The 25,708-nt window shown below is 58.5% G+C and overlaps 1 protein-coding gene, 1 pseudogene and 4 gene segments (V, D, J or C); all 6 read right to left on the bottom strand.

Moving 5' to 3' along the window:
• Positions 1 to 7,617: 7,617 nt before the first annotated feature.
• On the bottom strand, positions 7,618 to 7,992 carry LOC149520936 (T cell receptor alpha variable 26-2-like). The segment is given in 1 exon segment: positions 7,618 to 7,992. A coding segment is annotated over 1 exon segment (375 nt).
• A 6,371-nt stretch (positions 7,993 to 14,363) lies between these two features.
• LOC149520935 (T cell receptor alpha variable 38-1-like) lies at positions 14,364 to 15,860 on the bottom strand. The segment is given in 2 exon segments: positions 14,364 to 14,946; positions 15,223 to 15,860. Coding segments are annotated over 2 exon segments (468 nt in total).
• A 575-nt stretch (positions 15,861 to 16,435) lies between these two features.
• On the bottom strand, positions 16,436 to 16,828 carry LOC149520934 (T cell receptor alpha variable 38-2/delta variable 8-like). The segment is given in 1 exon segment: positions 16,436 to 16,828. A coding segment is annotated over 1 exon segment (393 nt).
• Positions 16,829 to 18,399: 1,571 nt separating this feature from the next.
• LOC149520933 (T cell receptor alpha variable 20-like) lies at positions 18,400 to 19,040 on the bottom strand. The segment is given in 2 exon segments: positions 18,400 to 18,779; positions 18,992 to 19,040. Coding segments are annotated over 2 exon segments (429 nt in total).
• An 866-nt stretch (positions 19,041 to 19,906) lies between these two features.
• On the bottom strand, positions 19,907 to 21,856 carry LOC149520932 (T cell receptor alpha variable 4 pseudogene; annotated as a pseudogene).
• Positions 21,857 to 24,444: 2,588 nt separating this feature from the next.
• Positions 24,445 to 25,392, bottom strand: LOC149520931 (olfactory receptor 10S1-like). Its single transcript, XM_089774153.1, has one exon. It carries the CDS (start codon positions 25,387 to 25,389, stop codon positions 24,445 to 24,447), a length of 945 nt encoding a protein of 314 aa, XP_089630279.1. The 5' UTR covers positions 25,390 to 25,392.
• Positions 25,393 to 25,708: the final 316 nt, after the last annotated feature.

The raw sequence follows: 25,708 nt of genomic DNA, 5'->3' as shown, positions 1-25,708 counted from the left end.
GGCCGCGTGGGTGGGAGCCAACAGCCCCGAGCGGGCGGGGCCTTCCCCTATGACACTCCCGGAGCCGCAGCCGCACCGGTGTGAACGGGGTGGGGCCGAGAGCGAGCGGCTACGATTTCCCGGGGCAGCAGAGGGTGCAAGCGGGGGAGGGAGACGGGTCCCGGGGCGATGGGATGTCACTGAGGGAGAAACACGGACCCCGGTGCTGACAGGCGGAGCCTGGGGAGGGGGAACGCTGAGTTCGCGGGGCGGGAGGGGCTGGTGGGTTGGTCGCAGAGGGGAGACTCTCCAGAATCCCGCGGGCCAATGGGACCCACTGAGGGTCTGGGAGTGGACAGGGGAGGGCCCCCTGGGCCGGTCCCGGCTCTGCTCACTCCCTCGGGGGCACCCGGCCGTGGCCTCTGTGGGCAGCCCGGACACGGGGCTGGATGGGAGTTTGCCCCAGCCCAGCCGTGTGCCCGGGTCTGTACTGAACAGAGCAGCCGCATCGGGCTATGATCGGAAGATGCCGGGTCTGTCTGGTCCGTTCAGGGGCCGCAGCTGGGCGGGGGCGGGCGCTGCCCGGGAGGCGCTGTCTGAGGTGCTGATGCTTGGTTCAGCCGGGTGGCTGTGGGGCTGCCTAGTTCACTAGGCCCCGCCCTTGTTTGTGTCGGATGTTTGCGTGCGGGGAGGGGGCGAGGAGTTCGGCAAGAGGACTCCCACTCGGGAAAGCGGAACTTTGTTCCAGAAAGGTGTGTGTCCCTTGGGACAGGACCAGGCTCCCTCCGGTGTGGATCCCGGCCGCTCTGGAGGCCTCTTCTGCAGGAAGGAAAGCGGGGGAATGACGCGGTCCGAGAACTGGCCCCGTACAGGGACCGACACAGCCGGGAACGCCCTCCCTGCGGCCAGGGCCACCCCACGCGGGAGAGTCCCGGTCGGGCTGAGCGGCCACGCGGAGGAGCCCCACAGACACGCGGTGAAAACACCCCGCGAGGGTTCAGCAGACAGACGCCCGCCAGACGCACCGACAGAGCTAAACTCGGGCCTGGAGCAGCTGCTTTCCAGCAGGGGCCAGCGCGATCAAACAGGGCGTGTTATCCCGCACGCACACCAGGCCCCTCCCCCCTCGCTGCGAGTAGGCAACAGCGTGTATGTCCTTCCGCAGCGCAACCCCTGGGGGAGAACACACCAAGTCTGGAAATACCCAGCGAGCCTCTCCCCCCGGGCACCACACACACCAGGAACAAGCTGCGACTGAGGCTGCGGGGCTTCTGGGTTTATTGGTTCTGCATTAGAGCCAGGATCGCTCCCCGGAGCAGACACGGACTCTCTCAGGTTCACTGGACACACGAAAGACACACATCGTCTCCCTCAGGCTCATTGGATACACAACACACAACAGACAAACCCCAGCTCCTTCAGGTTCAGTGGACGCACAACAGACACACACCGGCTCACTGGACACACAACACAGAGACACTCCCCGGCTCCTTGGCTTCAGACTCACTGGACACACAACACAGAGACACACACCGGCTCCCCTCAGGCTCACTGGAACAGGGCGGAGACGCGCAGTCTCAATAACCGCACACTGACAGACCCGCCCCGCCAGGCGGGTGGCAGTCCCGCCCGGGTCTGTCCTAGAAGCTCAGGGTGGGAAAAGAAACCCCCCTCACTTAGAGCAGCCAGGAGGAGAAGAGTCGCTGCAAGCCCAGGCGGACGCATCCTGCGGGGTGCCAGGGAATCCAGAGACCCTGGAGCCAAATCCCAGCGCCAGGGAGATGTCTTTGCCTTTGAATCTGGCCTCTGCAGGGGGCAGCGGGAGCTCCCCTCCTCCCCTGGATCCGGCTCAGTCTGCCGGGGAAAGGTTTCTGAGCTGGGACATCAGAGGTGGGGGCGTGAGAAGCAGTGACAGACTTCAGATAAATTGTTTCTGTTTATTGGTCCTCGGTACAACAGCGCCCCCACGTGGCGACACGCGCGCACATGGAGACCGGTGGCCTGAGAGGCGAACAATCTTGTACAGAGTCCAATGACCCACCCAATAGTCTTCGCGGCTGCGCAAAAGGAGGGTGGAGAGATAATGGGCCCATCTCACTTTCTGTCTCCCTACGCTTATCCTGTGCAGGTAGAAAATCCCCAATAGCCCAGTGCGCGTTTCCCACCGCCCTCCTGGTAGGGTTCGTGTTTGTGTTTCTGCCGGTCCGTGTCACTGTGTCACTCCCGGCGCAGTAATAGGTGGCGGAGTCGCTCAGTTCTACAGACGCTTTCCAGAGGGGGAAGGATTTGTCCTTTTTGTCGTGGGTGGCACCGAACCCTTTTCGGGTCCCTTCGTCCGAGTCCTGCAAGAGCATCCGGGGGGCCTGGCCGGGATATTGCACGTACCAGAAGAGACTGGGATAAGTGGAAAGTAATTCGTAGGTGCAGTTCAGATCCAGCCGGTCCCCTTGGGAGATGGCGAAGCTGCCTTCGCTTTGGGTCACGGACTCTGCCCCAAAGGTGCCTCCTGCGGGAAGAGCAGAGAACAGACACACTCAGCTCCTGGGCTAGACAGGGCGCCAGAGACCCCGGAGCCGCAGGGAGCCGCCCCTAGAGACGGTCCCTGGCACAGGCACACAGGGCGCAGCCAGAGAAGGCATCGGGACTCACCGAGCAGCGCCGTGACCAGCACCGCGTGGAGCCATATCGGAGCCATGCCGGACAGGTGGGTCTGTGTCTAAACGGGGACAATTCCCCAGCCTCGCGGGAACCGGTTTCTCGGCGGTGGTCGCGGCTTCCGTATTGGGGGAGGGGACAGAAGCAGCTGGCAGGGACAGCAATGGCTCCATGGCACCATGTGCTGCCTCTCACCCACAGGCACTGAGCTCACAATTTCTACTGGCCACGGTTCTCAACTTCCACTCATCAAAGGGAGCTGCAGGAGTGGTGTCTGTTGGGAAGGACAGTATGAGGAGACCCACCTCGCTCTAGGGCGGCAGGAACATGCCAGCCGCTTCAAGGAGCAGCAATTGCCACATGGATAATGACTCCAGTCACCACAGGTTCAGCGACCTTCGTCACCTTTTCCTGTGGAGAGAGGAGGGAGGAGGGAGCATGCTTGTTCCAGGTTCCGTTTATATCTCCGAGTCGCTGTCCCCGACCCACATCCTTCCCCCTGCACGGTTTTTGAGCGGCTCTCATGCAGGCCCGTGTCACTGTGTCGCTCCCAGCACAGTAATAGGTGGCGGAGTCGCTCAGTTCGACGGACGCTTTCCAGAGGGGGAAGGATTTGTTTTGTTCATCAAGGGTGGCACTGAACCGTCTTCGGATCCCTTCGTCCGAGTCCTGCCCTCCCAGTTCCCGCAGAAGCATCCGGGGGCCCTGACCGGGATATTGCACGTACCAGAAGAGGTAGGGAGTACCAGAAAATGTGTAGGTGCAATTCAACCGCAGCCCGTCCCCGTGGGTGAAGCCAACGCTGCCTTCGGCTTGGATCAGGGTGTCTGCCCCAAAGGTGCCTCCTGCGGGGGGAGCAGAGAACAGACACACTCAGCTCCTGGTCTAGACAGGGCGCCAGAGACCCCGGAGCCGCAGGGAGCCGCCCCGAGAGACGGTCCCTGGCACAGACACACACGGCGCAGCCAGACAAGGCAACGGGACTCACCGAGGAGCGCCGAGACCAGCACCGCGTGGAGCCACATTGGAGCCATGCCGGGCCGCTGTGTCTAAACGGAGACAATTCCCCAGCCTTTCCCGGCCAAGGCCCGTGGCGCGGTGCGGGAGACCATCCAGTACCGACCTGCCCAGGAGCGAGTCTCCCTGCGCTGTAAATACCGCCCCGAGGCGCGGCCAGGAACCGGAGGGGACACAGCGAGGTCCACGGAGGGCGGGCGGGGAGAGGGGGAAGCAAGTGCGGGCGGGGCGCAGGGGGCTGGAGAACGGGGCTGGGTCTCATTGTCTAGCCCCGCAGCGCCCCCAAGCGGCTACGTGGGCTCGCGAGCGGGCAGCGGGTTCTGATGCTCTTCCCGCCCCTGCTCCAGGAAACCAACTTCCACAGCAGAGAGCGGTTTTCTGGTGCCCAAGGCCAGGACAGTCCCCTAAAGTCTGTCTGTCTGTCAGTGCGACTGTCCGTGTGTTCTCAGAAGGAGAAGATAATTCAGCTCCCATCACTTTTCCTTCAGAACCGGGGCCTCCAACCTTTTAAACCAAAAGGATGTTGGGGTGCATGTTCTGATCTTGGACTAAGGGGTATCTAGTGTGGGAGCGCATCCAGCCTTAGGCCAAGGTAGCGGATTGGGATCCAGGAGAAGTTTCAGGAGGCAAGCTCTGGGAAGGATCATTTGTCCCCCTGTCATTTGCATATTTTCCCTTGATGCTTTGTGCGCAAAAGGTTTTTGCGCACAACCAAGAAGGGTACATAGGTTCGTTTTGGGGAAAAACTATTTTCCAGCAAGATCCTTATACCTCTTTGTTTGAAGCATAATTAATGAGACAAGAAATTACCTATTTTTTCAGTAAAATTGGTAGCGAGTTGAGGACAAAAGACAGGGTTGAGGGTTGTGGTGTGCAGCTTTTGATATTTCGAGATAATGTTCTTGTCCATTCAGTGCGACAGGTTTTTTATTGGTTTGTTTAGTGGTTTTACCTTTGCACTGAGCTTCCTTTTTTTCTCTGAACACAATTTTCTCTAGAAGTTTTCCAAAGTTTCCAGTCTGAAAGAGCCGCTTCTATGAATAAATAATCACACAGAGACCTTGGTAAATTTGGTCCCAAATACTGTTAGTCGTGGCTCTTCTCTGACACCCCTCTTCTCTCCCCCACAGGGAATGACACCCACATTCCCCTTCCCCATCAGACACACAGCCTAGGTAGAGTGATATTTATAGCATGGGGCCCCTCCTGGCTCACTGTGTCACTCTAAGTGCAGTAATACACTGCTGAGGCTGCCAGTCGCAACCTACACAGGACCTGCACTCTGATCTCTTTGTCTGGCACCCTTGGGCTCGTGGCTCTGAGCAATTCTGCTGAATCCAGGCACTATCAATTTGGGCTTCTGGTTCAGGAACTGCTGGTTCCAGCCAAAAGTGAATAAGGAAAAGTTATTTACTTGTTCCCACTTAAGAACTAAGGGTCATCAAATGAAATTAATAGGCAGCAGATTTCAAACAAACAAAAGGAAGTTTTTCTTCATTCAGCGCACAGTCAACCTGTGGAACTCCTTGCCAGAGGATGTGGTGAAGGCTAGGACTTTAACAGGGTTCAAATAAGTGTTAGATAGATTAATGGAGGTTAGCTCCATGTACTGCTGTTAGGGATGGCGTCTGGAAATGAGTAGCAGGGGAGGGATCACGTGAGGATTCCCTGTTGTGATCCCTCACACTGAGGCACCTGGCCTTGGCCACTGTCGGCAGACACGACAGTGGGCTGGATGGACCCTTGGTCTGACCTCATATGTCAGGTCTTATGTTCTTAAGATTTTATGGTATAATCCGGCGTATCCTGCAGCGCCCTCTGGTGGGACAGTCCGGGAACTGCAGTGAGATGCCTCTAGCTTCACCAAGTCTCTCTGAAGAAATTTCCTGAGCGATGAGAAAAGGCGGGTGTGACCAGGTGATTTAGTGAAAGGTGATGAATGTAGACTCGGTTTGAGCTTACTTCCTGTAGGGGGTGGGGAGGGAAATTCGTTCCTAGAGTGATATTTGCTACTAAGGTGCCTGTTCTTTTCCCAAATACAAGGCAGACACGTTCCCTGGCTCTGTGTGTGTGTGTGTTTGAGAGAGAGAGAGATCCCTCCACCTCCCGTTCTCCTTCCTATCTCATTGGACCCATTTCTGTATTAGTCTCTCTCTCCAGGAGAAGCGGAGATCTTCTCCGGTCCGCCTTTTCTCATATCCCGCTTCCCAGCGAGTTGAATCTAGGAATCACAGCAGCCTCCCCGGTTAGTGCCAGGAGAAAGGTGAATTTCTGTTCATTCACTGCTCTGCATCCTCCTTCCTAGATCGGATTTTCTTAGGTAAAACTATAAACGCACCATCACCTCCATGTGTCCCCGAATGCTTTGTCCATCTCCTTGTCTCCCTTAATCTCCCCTTTCCCATCTTCCGCCCGCCCCCCTCCGCAATCACCCCGCCAGACCCCTCCACACACAACCCGGGCAGGGCGATATTTTTGTACGGGGCCCGCCCCTGGCTGTCCCGCTGTGTCCTCCAGAGCGCAGTAATACACCGCGGCGTCCGCCAGCCGCGCTCTGAACAGGGCCAGCGCGCTGGATTTCCTGTCCCCGGAGATGTGCAGGGCGCCCTCGGGCTCGGAGCTGGGGACTGTTCTCTTGAATCCTTGAACTATGTACTGGGGCCCTCGGCCCGGGAAGTGCCGGTACCACTGGATGTTTTCATTCGGCGAGATATCGGCGTGGGAGCAGGTGAGGTTCACTTCGGCTCCCTCCACAGCTTCGGCGGTGCCTGGCTGCTGGATTTTAGCCAGGCCCGGGGCACCTGGGGCAGAAAACCGGACAGAGAGTTAAGTCACTGAAAGTGACATTTCTACGGAGGTTTAGGCGTAAATTCCCCTCGAAAACTCCCGCATTGCTGGCACCGCTCTGCCCGTGCAAACAGCTCCGCAGGGAGACAGCAGCGTGGCAGCGGGCGGGGGTTTGAAGAGACAGGAGTGTGTTGCGGGATCGGCGGGTGGGACAGGGGTCTGTTGAGTGAGATGGGTGGAAGGTGCAGGGGTGTGTTGGGTGGGATGAGGGTGCTGCTGGAAACGGGAAATCTTACCCCAAGCGAGAAGCAGCACAATCGCTACACTCCGCATTGTTCCCATCCCCACACAAATCGGGGTGTCTCTGCTCCTCTGCTGGGACCCGTCGCTGGACTCTGCCTCCAGCCCCACCGACCGTCACCGGACAGACGCTCCGGCCTTGTTCCCACCGCTGCAGACCGTGGGAGAGAGACGCGCTCTTCGCTGCTGCTGCTAGTGCTGGATTTTGGGCTGGGTCCCGCCTGGTGTCAATGAGACAAACCCCGCCCCGGCTGGGTCTGTGCCGAGCCGCGCAATGTCTCTGGTTGTCCGCCAAGAGCTCCGACCCGGGAGAGAAGCGCCAGGCTGGTCCTGCGGAGCCCTCTGCCGGATAACCGGGGCAACGCAAACCCTCTCCAAGAACTATGTGCTTCCAGACCATTTGTACTTCTTTAAGTTTATCCTGTACAGACAAACCCTGAAGTTTCTTTCCCTAAATGGTTCCTCTGTGCCGCGCACACGGGTGGGCTGCCAAAGGCAGGTGCTGTCAGCCAGCCCAAGTGACACAGTAATACAGGACGAGCCCCGCTACACCGCGGGAGATTATCCAGGCAGAACGGGACTTAATAGTTAACGTGAGACTAAATTATCTTTTCCCCAGCAGTACTGGTGGGGAGCCGAGGGCACAGTGCGGGGTTGCTCTGTGGAGCTGGCGATCTCCGGCGATAATGTTTTCGCCGCGGGAGTGGGGCGAGTTTTCTGGTTCCTTTGTTTATTTCTTGATTTGTCCTTTTACTGAGCATTTTCCTCCGCAGAGGATTTTTCTCAGACCGTTTGGTCCGCTCCCCTTTCCCACATGGAAGCGCGCCTCCCATTCGCCCCACCCGCCGCCTACACACACAGCCCGGGGCAAGGCGGTACTTATTGTACGGAGTCTGCCCCTGGCTGTCGCACTGTGTCGCCCAGAGCGCAGTAATACACCGCCGCGTCCGCCAGCCGCGCCCTGCGCAGGACCAGCGCGCTGGATTTCCTGTCCCCGGAGATGTGCAGGGCGCCCTCGGGCTCCGAGGTCTCAGCATTTTCCTTTAATCCGTGAACTATGTACTGTGGCCCTTGGCCCGGGAACCGCCGGTACCAGTAGATATATTCGTACCCCTGGATCCCGCCGTGGGAGCAGGTGAGGTTCAGTTCCTCTCCCTCCAAAGCTTCGGCCGACCCCGGCTGCTGGATCTTAGCCCGGCCCGGGGCACCTGGGGGAGAAAACCAGGAAGAGATTTGGGTCAGTGAAAGTGACATTTCTCAGGAGCTTTAGGCGTAGATTCCCCTCCACATCTCCCCCCTTCCTGTCGCCGCCCCGCCATTTCTAACAGATCCGTAGGGAGAACGCAGCAGGGGTAGGTGGATTGCGGAGACAGGGTGTGTTGGGTGCGATGGGCGGAGGGAAAGGAGTGTGTTGGGTGACATAAGGGGGCATAAGGGTGTGATGTGTGGAATAGGCGGGGGGACAGAGACAGGGCTGTGTTGGGCGGGCTAAGAGGGGCACTGTTGGAAACAAGCAATCTTACCCCAAAGGAGAAGCAGCACGATCGCCGCATTCCTCATTTTTCTCATCCCCCCACAAATCAGGGGGTCTCGGCTCCTGTGCGGGAACCCGCCGCTGGTCTCTGCCTCCAGTCGGACAGACCCTCACCGGGACAGACGCTCCGGCTTTGTCCCCACCGCTGCAAGTTCGGGCAGAGACCCGCGCTGTGACGCTGCTGCTGCTGCTGAAGGCGGCGATGGCGTCACCGCTGGGCCCAGTGACACACACCCCTCCTTGGGTCCCTCCCGAGCCCTGCCCGGCTCAGGAGAAAGCCACCAGGGGGAACAGCGCTGCGAACCAGCGTGTCTCCACAGAGCTCGGGCTGCAGCGCCCCCTGCCGGTGAGATGAGGAACTGTATGAACTGCGCAAGGGATGGGGGGGGGGAACTTCCTTCTGAGTTTCCCAGGGGAGGGGATTATGATCAGGTTTGTTGGTTTATTCTTGCTACTAGAAGCGGGTGATCTTCTAGCTTCCAAGCAAGGGCAAGTTTGTATTCGGTCCCTTAGGGAAGCCGGTTTCCCCCTGGTTTGATTTACTAAAAAAGTTTGTTGTAGACAATGTAGGAAGAAAAGGAAAGTTGATGAATTTTTTTCTCGGGTTTCCTGTGATCTAGTCTCTATAGAAAGCATGTGGAGTGACTCCGGATTGAGGCTGCTGTTCACACAGGTCTATGAGGGGCCGCAGATCTGGGGTCCACTCCCTGGCTCCTTAAACTATGGCCACATTGGCTCCACCAATAGCTGAAAATAAGCCCCCGCGGCCTCCGTGGGCTTGTGCCGCTTTGCTCCCGCGGGGGTTAGGACCCCGCATCCCCTCCCCTAGCGGTCCGGCAGGGGCGGAGGGTTTTTGCGCGAGGCCCAGCCCTGCCGGTGTCATTGTGCATCCACCGCGCAGAGGTAGCTGCCGGAGTCGCCCAGCTGGGAGGCGGAGATGTGCAGGGAGCTGCGCTTCCCGCTGTCCAGGCGCTCGCCGATGAACCGCTCAGCGGTGGCGTTTCCCGCAGAGCTGACGGTCAGCAGGTGGGCCGGGCCGCGCCCGAGGAGCTGCTGGTACCAGTAGAAAGTCTGGTAAGGGCTGGTGAACGAGCAGGACATGGTGGCGACCTCCCCTTGGCCCGGCTCCAGCCTCTCGGGGCTCTGGGTCACTTGGGCGTTGCAGCAGGGGACTGGAGGGAGACACAATCACAGCCGGGACCGTGGGGAACGTGAGCGTGGCTCAGTGTCTGTCTGTCTGTCTGTCCGTGGCTCTGTCTGTCCGGCCTGCTCCCTGCAACCTCCTCCCATCCCGCTCTTGTTCCCTCCCCAGTGCCTGTCCCTACGTGTACAGCGATACAGAGAGACACGGCTCCCTCCAGCCACGGCCTGTGCTCTTATTGCTGTGGGTGTAGGAACAGATCAATGGCTGAGACATGTCCCCCCACTCTGAGAAGGAGCGAGAGCGGTCTGGGGATAGATAGACAGACACACGGACAGACGAAGTTTATGGAGATGGATACACAGACAGAGAGCCAGACAGATAAAGTATATTGGATGGGTGGGTGGGTGGATGGATGGACAGACAGACAAAGTGTGTTGGATGGGTGGGCGGACAGACAGACCCCTGCTGACAGAGCCATGCACAAGCGCTAAGAGTTCTCGCCCCTCACTGGCTCCCGAGGCCCGGCCCCGCTGCGCCCCCGGGAACGGGACAAGGTTGGTTCCACTCACAGAGGCAAACAGCGGCCAGGAGAAGGCCTCGCAGGACAGCTCCGCTCGCCGCGGCCATGGGCTGCGCTGTCACCCCGAGTCAACCGGAGACTTTCGAGCTGCAACCAGACCCCGGCTCAGGACTGGTTCCTTCCCCGGGACACCCCGCTAGCGCCTCCCTCAGCCTGCGCCCCGCCCGCTGTGGGTTCCTGTCACGTGGCACTAAGCCTCCCTCCCCCCGTCAAAGCAGGATCAAACCCAACTCAATCACCTCAGTCAGGGCTTGGTGATGCGGAGACTTAAAAACTTCCCCCCATTCCCTTCTGCAGACCAAATAAGCCCAAATCCCTCATCCGCTCCAGCTCCAAACCCCTCACCCTTTTGGTTGCCCTCTGCCCCCCCACTAGACCCTCTCCAATGCGCCCACATCCTTTCTGTAGAGGGGAGCCCAGAACTGGAACAATACTCCAGATGTGGCCTCCCCAGTGCCGAATAAAGTGGAACAACCACTCCCCTAGATATACTGGGAAGGCTCCTCCTAACGCACCCCAATATGCCATTACACAGACACCGGGTCTGGGCCATTGATTCCCATGTGAAAACCCGGATTTACCCAGCTGCCAGTTGGTCCCGTTTACACGAGCGGGGCGTGCTCTGGCCCCAAAGCAGGGGAGAGGAACGTGGGAGCTTCTCTGTGAGGGGTGACGTCACCTGGCCTGGGAGGTTCTGGACACAGCTGGGAGGGGACGGTTCCTGGAACGGGACCCCGCTTTAGCGAAGTCACAGCCTGGGGACTCAGTCACAGCTGCTGCCTTTGATCCAGGCCCTGTCTGTGGCTGCTCGGCCCGCCTCCGCCGGATCTCTGCCCGTGCCCAGAGGGTGTCCCCGGGCCAGGAGAGAACCCAGCCCGGGTCTCTGTGACCGCCCCTCCGGGGCTTGTCTTTCGGTGCCACCAATCACCTCGGTGCCTCCTACTGTGAACCTGGGGGGGAGGGGTCACCATGAACCTCAAACTGTGACCCTAGAATCCCAGGATTGGGAAGGGCCTCGAGTCTCGCCCCCTGCCCTCGGGTAGCACCAAGCACCACCCAGTACAAAGTCCCACGTGACTGATAGGCGGGCCTGAAGCACCCCTGTCAGACCAACCAAGCCGCCAGAGACACCGCCCCCCACCCCCACCCCGGGCATCTCCAGGGGAGAGTGTCACGTTACTGAATTTGAGGGAAGCAGCCAGATCACTGCTGCACTCATAGGTGGGGGTGTTGGCCCCAGAAATGGTATAAAAGGGGCCATGTGGGGTGTTGAATAGAAGCTTACTGTCTGCTAATCCTATGTACGCTGTTCATGTGATTGTATAATGTCTGTGTGTGTAGTTAGGAATCTGTAATCTGTGTGAATACTGGATATTTCTCTGCATGTTGTTGAGCATTGGGCAGAGCCCATATAAGGATATGCTAATTAGTGAGGCTCTGTGGGACAATGGCACTCAATGGGCCAAGGAAACACCTAAAGAATGAGGGCTGACACCTGAGGGCTGCCAGCAGGTAACGCAGGGATAGGCCGCTGGCCTGGTGACCTGCTGTAGCCAAGAAGAGACCAGGAAAGAGGGATGAATAGTCCATGTGGTGGACTCCATCTTTGGTTCTCAGCTCAGCACTTCATCCCAGAGGCAGCACTGCAGGGATCCAAGAGCCGGAAAGAACTGTGGACCCATCCTTATCCCAGGATGTGCAACAAGGACTTTTAAGCCAGCAGCTGTAACATCTCTGCTAGAGCCTGCATCGAGAACTGGGAGATTCGATGCATGTAATGTACCATCCTTTAACAACCTTAACACTCATGCTTTTCTTTATTGTAGTAATAAACCTTTAGATGTTAGATGCTAAAGGATTGGCTCAGTGTGATTTGTGGGTAAGATCCAGAGGGTAAATTGACCAGGGATCTGTGGCTGGTTTCTTGGAACTGGACAGAACTTGTTTGGGGTAGGTGGGATTGGGTTCTAAGACCCTCCCCCCCCCCACCTGTGTATGAGGCCCAGGGCCATCTGGGGCACGGATATTGCTGGGGTGTCGGAGGGGTTTTGCTCATGAGGCTTCAGGCAGGTTGCTGAAGTGCTCTGTGGGACTGGTTTGTGGCCTGTTTGGAGAGGTCACCAGTCTGGGGGCTGTAAGGAGCCCCGGATTTGAGCAATTCGCCCTGAGCGGACGCCCTCAGCTGTGCCCAGACACGGTCCAGTCCATCACAGAGAATTTTTGGGAAGTCTGCGATTAGCTCCACCCCCTCCTTCCTGATCTGGGAGAACAGTGGAAACTGAGCAAAACCCCCGCCTCTCTCTGTGTGCTGTCCAGTCATTAATCTCACCCCCCCATACACACACATCTACACACACACAGTCACACACAAAGTCTCTCTCTCTCTCTCTCTCTCTCTCACACACACACACACCATACACACGCAGACCACATCTACACAGACACACACACACGCACCCCCACGCACATTTCCACACGCATACATCCCCACAGCCCACATCTACACAGACACCTCCATACACCGTACAGCTACACACACACATTTCAGACTACACGGTGGTTGTGGAACTCGCGGTCCCTCCCAGGCGGGGGAGAGCAGAGGGAGTGAACCGGGCAGAGAAGCGGCATGAGAAGGGCCGGGCACAAACCCGCCTCTGCCCCAGCTGGGAGCGCAGCCCCCTCGCTCGCTTCTTGTAGCGCCGGGGATGCGGCTCCGCCCGCTGTGGGGCTCAGGGCGCAGAGATACACCGCCCCGTCCGGGAGCGACGCGGCCGCCACCCGCAGGGGAACCGTCCGGTTCTGGTCGAACAGCACCGCGGAGAGTCGCTCGGCGGCGAACTTGTTCCGCGCGGCGGGGGATTTGTACGCGGTCAGGACGTGCTGGGGCGGCTGGTTCGGATACTGGCGGTACCAGAAGAGATACGGGTTTCTAGAAACTGTGGTGAAATTGCAGTGCAATAGCGCGTCCTGTCCCTCCGAGACTGTCACCTCCCGGGGAGACTGAGACACAGAATCCGCCCGAGCCAAGCCTGTGAAGGGGATAAAAGTCATTAAAGACCCTTCCCCTTCTCTTTCTGCTATGTCTGTCATTTCACCGATACTTTATACACATCCTGCCTTCCCGTGTTAAATCAGCGGCTCTTTTTGTTGGGCGGAGGTTTGTTTTGTATCTTTGTTTCTTTGTTTGTTTTGCTTTCAGAAAAGAAAATGAAGTTTCTTGGTCTCATTGACTATTCTGTGTTCTTGTTAGGTGTTGTTTGACCACAAGGAATGTGGCGCCCAACTCTCTTCAGGGCCTTTTGAAACCCTCCCCTGTCACAACAGCAATTCCGTAGCGTTTAGGTCCCGTGTTGATTCCATAATCTGATAAATTCATCAAGTGAAGATGTCTCACCTGGGCGCCCAAGCAGCAGGCAGAGCTGTAAAGCCAATGGGAAAAGCATTTCGCAGCATAAAATCATCTTCTTATTCCTAGGAAACGTTGGTGGATTGTCACAGAATTCTCTCTGCAACGGCATTAAATGTCAATCCCGCCTTCGAGCGATAGACCCGCCTCTCCCGGGGGCCACCTCCTCTCCCGCCCGCCCGTCTCACGGTGCTGAGCTCCCCAGGGGCACTTCTGTCAATCGGTCTGTGACGCTGTGGTGGAGAGACGCAGCTAATGTCCCGTGAGAGGCGCCGACGGCCAAGTCCGGGGCGCCCCCTGGCGGCCGTAAAGAGCCAGGCAGGACAGCGCTGAAAGAACAGGCCCGGCTCATGACTGGTTACAATTACTTCACGGTGCCTGCCTGGCCCCACACACCTGCCTGCGGTGCGCTCATGGCTACCCCTGGCTGTGTGCACAGCCCCCGCCCTGCCCCGGGTCCCTTGGACTGGGCGCCGCCCCTCCAGCGCCTTTTAAGAACCTTGCTCTGCCTCTGAGGGCGGGAGGTCATTGTGCCCGGCGCTGTATAGAATCCGGATTGGAACCGGATCGCTGCCACAAAGCCCCTTGAGACAGTCCAGCGCTGCTCGGGCACTGGGCGCGGACAGCGACTCTGGTCTATGCGTTTGACTGCATCCTGCTCGCGGTTCCCACTGGCACCGAAGGGCTCCGCGCGATGACGCTTCGCTCTGCCGGTTCGCAGAGCGGGAGGGGAACACGGACACATGGACGGAGCCTGGGTTCCGTCATCCCCTGACCTCCGTGTCTCTGGGATGTTTGTAGCAGCCCGGCTACGACCGGCTGGAGGGCTTCAAAGAAGTTGAAAAATAGCTGGATACATTCATGTTCTATTCCCTCCCTCTGGGGCACCTGGAATTGGCCACTGTCGGCAGACAGGATGCTGGGCTAGACCCAGTTGGCCGTTCAGAGAATCTTCCTTCACTACGAGACGAAATCAGGAATGTACAGGAGGGCAAAACGCAGACACGAGACTGTCCATTGACAGATTATCAGGTAGAAAACAAGTTTATTTCCCAGACCGACAGGATCAATTCCTGTCTCGGCTGGTCCCCGAACGCTTGGTCCTCTCCGGACACAGGGGCTGAGCTAGACGATCTCCCGATGTCCCCCAGAAGCCCGGGTTTTTGGCTCGGGTACATTTCCACACAGAGCCCCACGCTGAGTTTTTGTAGGAGCGGAGATGCGGTTGCCCCGCAGTGTGGGTCTCAGCGCACAGAAATACACGGCGCTCTCCTGGGGCGACACCTGTTCAATCCGCAAGGCCACCGTCTTGTTCCCCATGTCCAAAGACGCCGAGAATTTTCCTTGGACCAGCGTCTGCTCAGGAGGATCATACCGTGTTTTAGTCAGGATGTGCTGGGGGGGCTGGCTCGGGTCCTGGCGGTACCAGAAGAGGTTGGGGTTTATATCACTAGTGGTGAAATTACAGAGCAAGGTCGCACTTCGCCCCTCGGGGATCCGCACTTCTGGGGGCCACTGGGCCACGGAGTCTCCTTGTGCCCGAGCTGTGAGAGGAAAGAAACTTTCAACGTCGGTGCGAGGGCCTGGGGCTTTCAGACTTCCGGGCACACGGGGCCTTCTGCCCCTTCCGCCTCCTTGGAAATCCCAGCCTCTGCGGATCCCGCAATCGCTCCTGAAACCCCCTCTCGCCTCCCGCCTACTACGGACTCCCCTGAGAGTCTCCCAGCGAAGGGAAGAAAAGTCCCCTTCAGCGCCCTTCCCTGGGACCTTTCTAGTGTCTCCGCAATTGTCCGCGCCCCGCGGCCCGGTTTGTGTCTCACCTGCGCGCGGGAGCAGCAGCCAGAGCTGCAGGGCCACGAACCGGAGCATAGCGCGGCCCCGGGGTCCCCTGGGGCTGCCCCGCGCGCTGCAGGCAGCTCCCCGAGGTCTCCTCCCTGGGCCCTGACACGGATCCTTCGCGCGCCCGGAGACGGACCCGGCTCCCCCCGCTCCGCGTCTCCTCCCGCCCCGCGCGTGACGCGCCCCGCGCGCCAGACTCGTTGAGTGCCTCCGCCCGAGCCGCGTGACCGGGTCTGTGGGGTGCGGGAACAGGCGGGGATGCGAAGGGGCGGGGCGCCCTCTAGTGGCGGTCGGAGAAGCGGGCGAGCCCGGCGCCCGCCCCTGGAGAAACTCGGCTCGTTTTCAGAGGCCTCTCGCCAGAGGGGTCCGGGAAGGGAGGCTGCTGCGGCGCGTCTGAATTATGGGGTGGGGACCCGCGCTGGGGCATCGCGCCCCCAGGATACAACTGACCCGCCGACAACATGCGGATGCCCAGAGACTGCCCAGATGGTGCCTGGCGGTTTGGATTTGGGGTGGAATTACATGGAGTGACGCTGCTCTGCCCTGGGCGAGAGTGGACTGGGCCGGGCTGGGATTGGTCCCTCTGGAAACAGGATCCCGGCCGGGCTGGCTTGAGGGAGGCCAGGTTGGTTTGAATGAAACGGGCGGGGGTGGGGGGGATTTCAGGGGCGGGGTGAATGCGCGGCCGCATGTCCTGCTGGTGAGACAAACGCACATTGTGGCGAAGCAGTTACTGGGGTGTTGACAGAGTCTCCCCTTCCCCAGGGGGGCCACGCTCGCCTGGATCAACTTGTCCCCTGATGTGTGTCCAGAGAGTGGACACAGGCTCCAGCAATTGTTACCCTCGGCCTGACGTTTCCCCTCTCGGGGCCACGGTCTCTTTCGGGTCAGAAACGTGGTTTAATCTAAGGAATCTCCACTAAGAATCCGACACCCGGGTCGATACAGCAAAGTTGGACAAAGTGTACGGGGTAGATTTGCTAAGACAAACTTAACAGAGTGTCACGGGGAAAAGCAAACAGTAAACTGCGTTAACGGAACATCATGCAGAAAAAAGTTTATTTTCCAGACCCGAGGGGATCAAGCTCTCCCCCGGTAAATCCCCACTCGCTCGGTCCTGTCTGCCACAGGGGGCTGGGCTAGGCGACCTCCCGAGATCCCCCCTTCCCAGCCCCGTGTGTCTATGGCTCAGTGCTATTTCCGCACAGCCCCGCGCTGGGTTTTTGTAGGAGCGGAGATGCGGATGCCCCGCACTGTGGGTCTCAGGGCACAGAAATACGCGGCGCTCTCCTGGGGCGACACCTTCTCAATCCGCAAGGGCACCGTCTTGTTCCGCAAGTGCAAAGACGCGGAGAATTTTCCCCGGGCCGGCGTCTGCTCCGGAGGTTCATACTGGTATTTAGTCAGGATGTGCTGGGGGGGCTGATCCGGATCCTGCCGGTACCAGAAGAGGTAGGGGTTGCTATCAATTGTGGTGAAATTACAGTGCAAGGTCACACTTCGCCCCTCGGAGATCCGCACTTCTGGGGGCCACTGGGACACGGAGTCACCTTGTGCCCGAGCTGTGGGGAGAGAGACTTTTAACATCTGTGCGCGGGGCTGGGACCCCTCAGCCCCTTCCGCCCCCGAGGAAATCCCAGCCTCTGCGGAACCCCGAATCGCTCCTTAAACCCCCTCCCGCTTCCCGCCCACTCGTGACTCCCCTGGGAGGCTCCCTGCAAGGGAAGAAAACTCCCCTGGGACGCCCTTCTCGTGGGACTGTTCTCAAGTGTCCGCCATTGCTCGCGCCCCGCGGCCCGGTTTGTGTCTCACCTGCGCGCGGGAGCAGCAGCCAGAGCTGCAGGGCCACGAACCGGAGCATCATGCGGCTCTGGGGTTTCCTCCAGTCCAGAGAGCCAGACTGGTTCAACGTCTCAGCCCGAGCCGCGTGACCGGGTCTGTGGGCTGCGAGAACAGGCGAGGATGGGAAGGGGCGGGGCGCCCTCTAGTGGCGGTAGGAGGAGCGGGAGAGCCCGGCGCCCACCACTGGAGAAACTCGGCTGGTTCCCAGGGGGTGTTTCGCTGGGGGCCTCTCGCCAGAGGAGTCCGGAGAAGGAGGCTGCTGTTGGGAGTCTGAACTCGGGGTCATGGACTCGCGCTGGGGGCAACTCGCCCCCAGGGTACAATTGAGCCGCTGTGAGTCCAGGCCCCGCCGCGCGCTTCCTGCTGACTTTGGGGGCCGGTTACTTCGTGTCTGATGCTCACCGATATTCGGGTGCCCAGGGACGCTGCCCGGATGCTCCCCGGCAGTTTGGGTTTGAGGTGGAATTTCGTGGAGTGAAGCTGCTCTCCCCTCGGCCGGACTGGACCGGGCAGGGATCGGTCCCGTCGCAAACAGGATCCGGCCGGGCTGGGCTGAGTGAGGCCGGGTTGGTTTGAATTAACCGGCTGGTGCTCGGATGGGGAAGGTGGTTTGATCAACTCGTCCCCCGATGTGTGACCCGAGAGCGGGGGAGCCCGGCAGATACAGGCTCCATGTGACATTACAGCCAGGACACTCCGACCACAGGTGCGAACTCAATTGTTACCCTCGGCCGGACGCTTCCCCTGCAGGGGCCACGGTCTCTTTCGGGTCATGAACGTGTTTTCATGTAAGGAACCGCCACTAAGAGTCCGACACGGGAGGCGATAAAGCAAAGTTGGGCAAAGTTCACCAGCTGAATTTCTTTAGCCAAACTTAACAGAGTGTCACGGAAATAAGTTTATTTCCCAAACCCGGTGGGAGAATCCTGCGTCCCGGCTGATCCCCGCCCGCTTGGTCCTGTCTGGGCACAGGAGATCCACAGGCTGGCTTGCCCGTTGTGTGAGGAGATCCTGCTTTTTGTCTGTTTTATACCCTGGTATTGGCCACTGTCGGCAGACAGGACGCTGGGCTAGGCCGGGTCAGAGATTCTTCCTCCATAATAATAAGAACTCAGGGATGTACATTAGGGCACCACGCAGACTCGAAACTGTTCATTAGCAGAATGTCAGGTAGAAAACAAACGATTTTTCGAGACCCGAGGGGATCATCCCCTTTCCCGGCTGATCCCGACACGCTCGGTCCTGTCTGCGCACAGGGGGCTGGGCTAGGCGACATCTCGAGCTCCCCCTCCCCTCCCGCCACCACAACCCAGGGTCTATAGCTCAGTGACATTTCCACACAGCCCCGCGCTGGGTTTTTGTAGGAGCGGAGATGCGGTTGCCCGCAGTGTGGGTCTCAGGGCACAGAAATACACGGCGCTCTCCTGGGGCGACACCTTCTCAATCCGCAAGGGCACCGTCTGGTTCTTTATGTCCAAAGACGCGGAGAATTGTCCCTGGACCGGCTTCTCCTCCGGAGAATCAAACTTGGTTTTAGTCAGGATGTGCTGGGGCGGTTGGTCCGGACCCTGCCGGTACCAGAAGAGGTCGGGGGCTGGGTTACTAGTGGTGAAATTACAGTGCAAGGTGACACTTCGCCCCTCGGGGATCCGCACTTCGGGGGGTGACTGCGCCACGGAGTCAGCTTGTGCCCGAGCTGTGGGGGAGAGAGACTTTAAACCACAGCGCGAGGGCTGGAAACTTCAAACCCTCGGGCACCGACAGCCCTCAGCCCCATCCGCGCCCGCGGAAATCCCAGCCTGTCCTGTGCCCCGAATCGCTCCTTAAACCCCCTGCGGCGCCCTTCCCGCGGGACCTTTCTCGTGTCTCCGCCATTGTTCGCGCCCCGCGGGCTGGTTCGTGTCTCACCTGCGCGCGGGAGCAGCAGCCAGAGCTGCACGGCCACGATCCGGAGCATAGCGCGGCTCCGGGATCCCCTGGGGCTGCCCCGTGCGCTGCAGGCAGCTCCCAGATATCTCCTCCCTCGCCCCCGACACGGATCCTTAAAGGGGGCAGGTTAGTGTCAGCGGAGGGCGGGGAGCCGGGGACCGGGCAGTGACTTGCATTGACCCAGCGTCGCAGCGCCCCCGTGTGGCCAAACGTGCCCACAGCACCCGCGACAGGTCGCAGGAGAGTTTCTTTCCCCTCCGGCAGCGACTCGGCCTTTCCCGCCCAGCCAGAGCAGGTTTCCTGGAGCAGGAGGGGAGGATGCTCCCGGACAGGCCCTGTCTCTGCGCAGCGGCGAGGAGAAGATCCCGACGCTGCTCCCAGCCAGCGCCCCTAGAGCGTGTGACCCTCCCAGCCGGACCTTGCTCGGGTTCGCATGTGCGCTGGTTCCGTGTTATGGCCGGGAGCGGACTCTGGGAGCGGTCGGTCCTGACTAGTGCTGGGGCAGGTTTCCTGAGAATCGCTCATGTGGGAAGCGGCGGGTGGATGTTTGTGTCCGATGCTGATTTCATCCTATGTGGTTTATCAAGACCGATGTGAGGAAACACGGCGTACCTTCCTCTCCCTGTCCCTCCCTCCGGACCTCCCTTCCTCCCTCTCTCCTTGCTTCCTTCCTTTACCTCTTACTCAGCCTCATTTTTCTCTCTGAAAGGGATTTTGAAACCTTTTTCGGAAGGATCAAATCTCGTTACTCGCCTAAATAACGCGCGAGGAGACCTTGTTAAATCTGACCCCAAAAGGTTTTATTCCCCTCTTGTCGTCTCGCTGTCGCTCCCCTTCCCCAGCTAGAAGCGCGCTTGGCATTTCCCCCTCCCGCACCTACATACAGGGCGATACTTATTGCACGGGGCCCGCCCCTGGCTGTCGCACTGTGTCGCCCAGAGCGCAGTAATACACCGCCGCGTCCGCCAGCCGCGCCCTGCGCAGGGCCAGCGCGCTGGATTTCCTGTCCCCGGAGATGTGCAGGGCGCCCTCGGGCTCGGAGCTAGGCGTGGTTCTGATGTACCCAAACACAATGAACTGGGGCCCTCGGCCCGGGAACTGCCGGTACCAGTAGATGTTCTCATTGGCGACTGAGGCGTGGGAGCAGGTGAGGTTCAATTCGGCTCCCTCCACAGCTTCGGCGGAGCCCGGCTGCTCGATCTTAGCCCGGCCCGGGGCACCTGCGAGAGAAAACCGAGCAGAGTTAAGTCAGTGAAGGCGAAATTTCTCAGGAGCTTTAGAGGTAGATTCCCCTCTAAAATTCCCCCTTTTCCTGGCACCGCCCTGCCAGTTCAAACAGCTCTGTAGGGAGAACGCAGCGGGGTGGGTGGGTTGAGGAGACAGGGGTGTGTTGGGTCCGATGGGAGGGGGACGGGGCTGTGTTGGGCGGGCTGGGAGGGGCGCTGTTGGAAGCAGGAAATCTTACCCCAAACGAGAAGCAGCACAATAGCTGCCCCCCACATTTTTCTAGTTCCCACACAACTCGGGGTGTCTCTGCTCCTTCGCGGGGACCCGCCGCTGGTCTCCGCCTCCAGCCGCACAGACCCTCACCGGGACAGACGCTCCGGCCTTGTCCCCACCCTGAAAACCCGGGGAGACAGGCACGCGCTGGGATGCTGCTGCTGGATTTTGAGCTTGGTCCCGGTTGGTGCCAAAGACACATCCCCCTCCACGGCCGCTCTGTGCCTAGGCTCCTAATGGCTTCGTGTGTCCGCCAGGAGCTCCGAGCGAACCGCCAGGCTGCGAGAAAGCCAAGCCAGGGGTGTGAAATGGATCCTGAGGCCGACCCGTCTACATGGAAGGTGGCATGCAGAGCCCTCTGCCGGGCAACTCTGGAACTGTGCAGCACAAACCCTCTTTCCAGAACTTTGTCTAAGGTTCAGAAAAAAAGGGACTAAAATGATTAGGGGTTTGAAGCGGACCCCATATGAGGAGATGCTAAAGAGACTGGGAGTTTTCAGTTTAGAAAAGAGGAGACTGAGGGGGGATATGCTAGAGGTCTATAAAATCATGAGCGGTGTGGAAAGGATGAATAAATTTGTTTTTACTTGTTCCCATAATGTGAGAACTAGAGGACATCAAATGAATTTAATGGGTAGCAGGTTTAAAACGAATAAAAGAAACTTCTTCACACAGGGCACAGTCAATCTGTGGAACTCCTTGCCAAAGGAGACAGTGAAGGTTAGGACTATAACAGAGTTTTAAAAAGAGCTAGATAAATTCATGGAGGTTTGGTCCACAAAACGCTATTAACCAGGAGGTAAGGAATAGTGCTCAGACTCTGTTTGTCAAAGGCTGAAGAAGGATGGTAGGAGACAAATTGCTTTCATCGTGGCTGCTGGTTTTCCATGGGAAGGGCTCAGAGACCTGGGGTAAGTGACAGCGTAAAACCCTCAGGAAGGAGACCCAGGGAGCTGCAGCAAGAGTTACAATGGGCAGCCTCTCGGGTCTCAGCGGGTTCTTATTTTGTGGGGGACACTTTAACCTGTTTTGTCTGTGCAAAAGGTGGAATTAACAGCCCAGAATGGACAGGGGACCCGGGGACTAGCCGCCGAAAATAGGCCGTAGCACCACTGGAGTCAGGGGGTCAGATCCGTAGCTGGGGGCACTGGTGCGGTGGCAATAAACTCCGTGATGCCAGACCCCCAGCTGGCGTAAAGCCGAGAGCCCAGACACTGCCCGCTGATTCCCTGGCCCTCCGCTGGCTCTGAAGCAGGCAGAGCTGTGAGAGCCACGCAGCTGTCACAAGGGTGCTAACAAGCAGCGCAGGATGTTTTCCTGTGGCTCAGGCAGATCCTTACCCATGTCACTCCTGCCTCCCCCAGCAGCTCGTTAAACATCCTGCGGGTCCTGCCCATGCTGACTTTTTAATTGTTCCCTTTGCTCCCTGATCCCCAGGGTTAATTAGGAAGAGCCTGAAATTCAGGTCCCCATGGGGCTCGTTAGCCACAGTGCGAGAGGTTGGCAAATGGGGAGTCTCCGTGTGGGGAGTGAAGGGAGGTGTAGCGAAAGGAAACCCAGCTGCCTGCAGAGTGGAGCTGAGCCCCGGTGAGACATGACTCTGAGCCAGGCCGAAAGCCCCTGGATGACAATTACCAGGTACCAAGCAGAAGCCCAGACGTAAAGTCATATCCCCGGCTGGTGTAAATCAGCCAGAGCACAGCTGAGTTCACTGGGACTGATTTACTCCTGCTGCGAGGTGGACTCAGGATCCGTGTAGAATTTCTAGGCCACGGTCGCCGACAAATGGATGCTGTTGCCCACTCTGAGACTTCGAGTGCGGAAGCTGGGGTTTGCAAGAGACTTTAAAACACCCTGCCACTAAAGGCTTCCGCTTACAACTGCCCATGGTCACACATTCCCTAACCTTGGATGTTACGCTGCCACCACCCAAATGCAACCCTCAGAGACCCCAGGAAAACTCCTGTGGGCTATCCTCAAGCTCGTTTACCCTCCCTCTGGAGAGAGCTTGAAAAACCCTGCAATTCTATTAATAGCTGGCTCTGTAGTCTTAGGCACGTGCACACAGAACCTCCTGCCTTCAAGGACCCAAGAATCAGCTCATGGTCTTTAAAAGGTGATTTTTATTAACAAAGAAAGAAAACACACTTGGTGAAACATGACTTGCTGGTTGCTAGGTGTTACAGAGCAACTGAAAAAAGAAAGATTAAAAGACAGAGAATTGCTTCCCTAGGATTCAGTTTGGAGAGTTACAGTGTGAGGGAGGCCACATGTGCTCAGCACAGAGAAGTCCAGCAAACCCAAACATAAAGCAATAACCGGGTTGCCTCTGAGTGAACATTCCCTGTTCTACCCACGTCTCCGTTGTTCCAAGGTTTAGTGATTCCCTAACTATGGATGTCGCTGGATCCTCCATGCCCTGCTCCCTGGCTTCATTCATGTCCTCAGCTCTGCTCTGGTCACACAGAAACTGCAGCAGGAAGGTCACTGCTTCAAGTTCAGAAAACCCCACGCTGTGTTTTCCTGGACTCTCCTGGATTTCTGCTTCCTGAGCATTCCCGGGGACTCTCTAGAACCCACTGCCTATGGCTGGAATGTCCAGAAAAGGGCATTGCCCCTCCCATTTACCACATACTCCATCCAAAGCCTCTGGGCCATGAATCTCTCATTTCCCAAGTGCAATCTGGGGTGAGAGAGGACAGTGATTGGCACAGAGTGCAGCCGGGGAGGAGAAGGCAGAGGACCCTAGCAGGAGAGGAAAACCAACCACGTTTCCTGCTGCACTCTGGCCCCTTTGCAACACCTGGGTAGTGCAAAGAAACCGAAATGCAGCAGGATCTGTTCAGTCATGAAGGCTCCCCCATTAGGCCGGGAGCTCTGAGCTGGTCCGTGTTTCCCTTCCTCGCGGAAAAGCCCTGAGGGCCCTGAGCGCTGGATATGCTAGTGGGGCCAATGAGGCAGCAAGAGACTCACACCAGTTCCCTGGTGTGGCTGCTGTAAGGAGAATAGGGTCTGATCCCCCAAGGGTGTAAATCTGTGTAGCGACACGGACATCAAATGGGCCAGATCTCCGGGTGGTGTAAATTGCCCGTGTGCCGTTAAAGCCAACGGGCAGATCCCCAGCTAAGGTCAATCCATGCAGACCTATGGGAGGTGGACGTAAATCAGCACCAGCGTTTGAGTTCATGGGCCAGATACTCCGTTTCTGTAAATTGGCTACAGCACCTCCAGGGTCACTGGGCCAGATTCCTAGTTGGTGTAAATGGCCCACATCACCATTGGGATGAAAAATAAACTAACTGACCCAAAATGTTATAAATGCAGAACTGAGGGTGGCCACTTGCCACATCCCGGAAGGTCAGCAGACAGCACTGAGCACCCTTAATTCTGCAATCACAGAGATTTGGGGTGGTTATTTACATGACTGTGTCTGTTGGAGCCCTGTGGCACATGCTGGAAAAAATCCATCGCTGTGCTCATGGGGCAGATCAGGGTGGACTGACCGGCTGGGCCGGGGAGTAGTTTGACATGGCCTGCTCTCTCCGTAGAGTTACACACTCAGAAAACAGCTGCCAGAATCTTGCACCAGGCGCTGGGATTGTCACGCTGTTGTTACAGAGAAACTTAGCTGAGTCCCCTGCTGGGAGAATTCAGGAGAAACCTCCTCATTGGCTTCATCCCCTCGAAAGACCAACCCCAAGGAGTCCAACGTGTGACTAATCATCTAGGCTCTGACTGACAAGCCTTTGCTTATCCTCAGTGAACAGCCCTGAGGAAGACAATCTACCCAGCAGCCTCTGAAACTAAGTGGCCAAAGAGAGAAGAAGTTTGGGCTGGGGTCTCAGTGGAGATCGAAGAGCATCCTGCGCCCATGGGAGATGGGCACCTGACACCCTTCATTTTCTTTGCCAGTCTGAGGATTTGGCTCAGTCTTAGGCAGGCTGGAAACGCATTTGCCCACAAGCCAGTTTTCTCAGGGCCCTTTTCATCTCCTCGTTCCTCAAGGTGTAGATGAAGGGGTTCAGCAGGGGGGTGATGGCCGTGTAGAATATGGCCAGGGCGCCGTCGGACGCTTGGCTGGAGGAGGGATGCAGGTACAGAAAGACTGGGGGCCCAAAGTACAGCAGCACCAGGGTGAGGTGGGCACTGCAGGTGGAGAAGGCCCGGCGCCGCCCTTCCGCCGTGCGGATCTGCAGGATAGCGGCCACGATGTAGGCGTAGGAGATGCAGATGAGCAGGAAGCAGCAGGCCGCCACCACCCCAATGTTGGCCAGGATGATGAGCTGGTTGGCGGCTGTGTTGGCGCAGGCCAGCTTGAGGACGGGCGGGATGTCGCAGAAGAAGTACTCCACGTGGCGGGGGCCGCAGTAGGGCAGGCGGAAGGTCAGGGCGGTGTGGACAGTGGCATGCAGGGAGCCGGTGAGCCAGGTGCCGGCGGCCATGCACAGGCAGACCCGCTTGCTCATCAGCACGCCATAGTGCAAGGGGCGGCAGATGGCCAGGAAGCGGTCGTAGGCCATCACCGTGTAGAGGAAGCACTCGGTGCTGCCCAGCAGGTGGAAGGCGTAGAGCTGCGCTACGCAGCCGCCGAAGGAGATGACCCGACCGCCCGGCCCCAGCAGGCCCGCCAGGAGCTTGGGCACGGTGACGGAGGAGAGGCAGGCGTCTAGCATGGAGAGGTGGCCGAGGAAGCAGTACATGGGCAGGGCATGGAGCCGGGCATCGCACAGAACTGTCAGCAGGGTCAGGGCGTTGCCCAGCAGGGTGAGCAGGTAGAGCAGGAGGAAGAGCAGGAAGAAGAGAGACGGCAGCTGCCTGGTGTTGGGGAGCCCCTCCAGGATGAATTCTGTCACCGGCGTTTGGTTTCCCGGCTCCATCTGCTGCCCCTGTGGAGAACCACGATGGCGAGAGCCGGGTGAGCCAAGGCAGAAGGGGCAACGTTGTCCCAAACTTGTGTGTCTGTGTCATGCACGGACACTCGCCATTTGATGCTATTACCTGTCCCCATTGCTCAGCATCTGTCCTGTCCCTCCTGCCCGCCCCTCCTCTCACACCCCCAGTGCTCATCTTCTCTCCTATCCCTTCCGCCTGCCCCTCCTCACACTCCCCCAGTGCTCAGTATCCATCCTGTCCCTTCCTCCCGCGCACCCCTCCTCTCACACCCTCAGTGCTCATCATCTCTTCTATCCCTTCCGC

This window comes from Pelodiscus sinensis, chromosome 30 (assembly GCF_052426305.1).
Source record: "Pelodiscus sinensis isolate ZL-2025 chromosome 30, ASM5242630v1, whole genome shotgun sequence".
In the NCBI taxonomy this organism is placed as follows: domain Eukaryota; kingdom Metazoa; phylum Chordata; order Testudines; family Trionychidae; genus Pelodiscus; species Pelodiscus sinensis.
The sequence above is the reverse complement of the archived record's forward strand: the minus strand, read 5'-3'. Positions and strand labels throughout refer to the sequence as shown.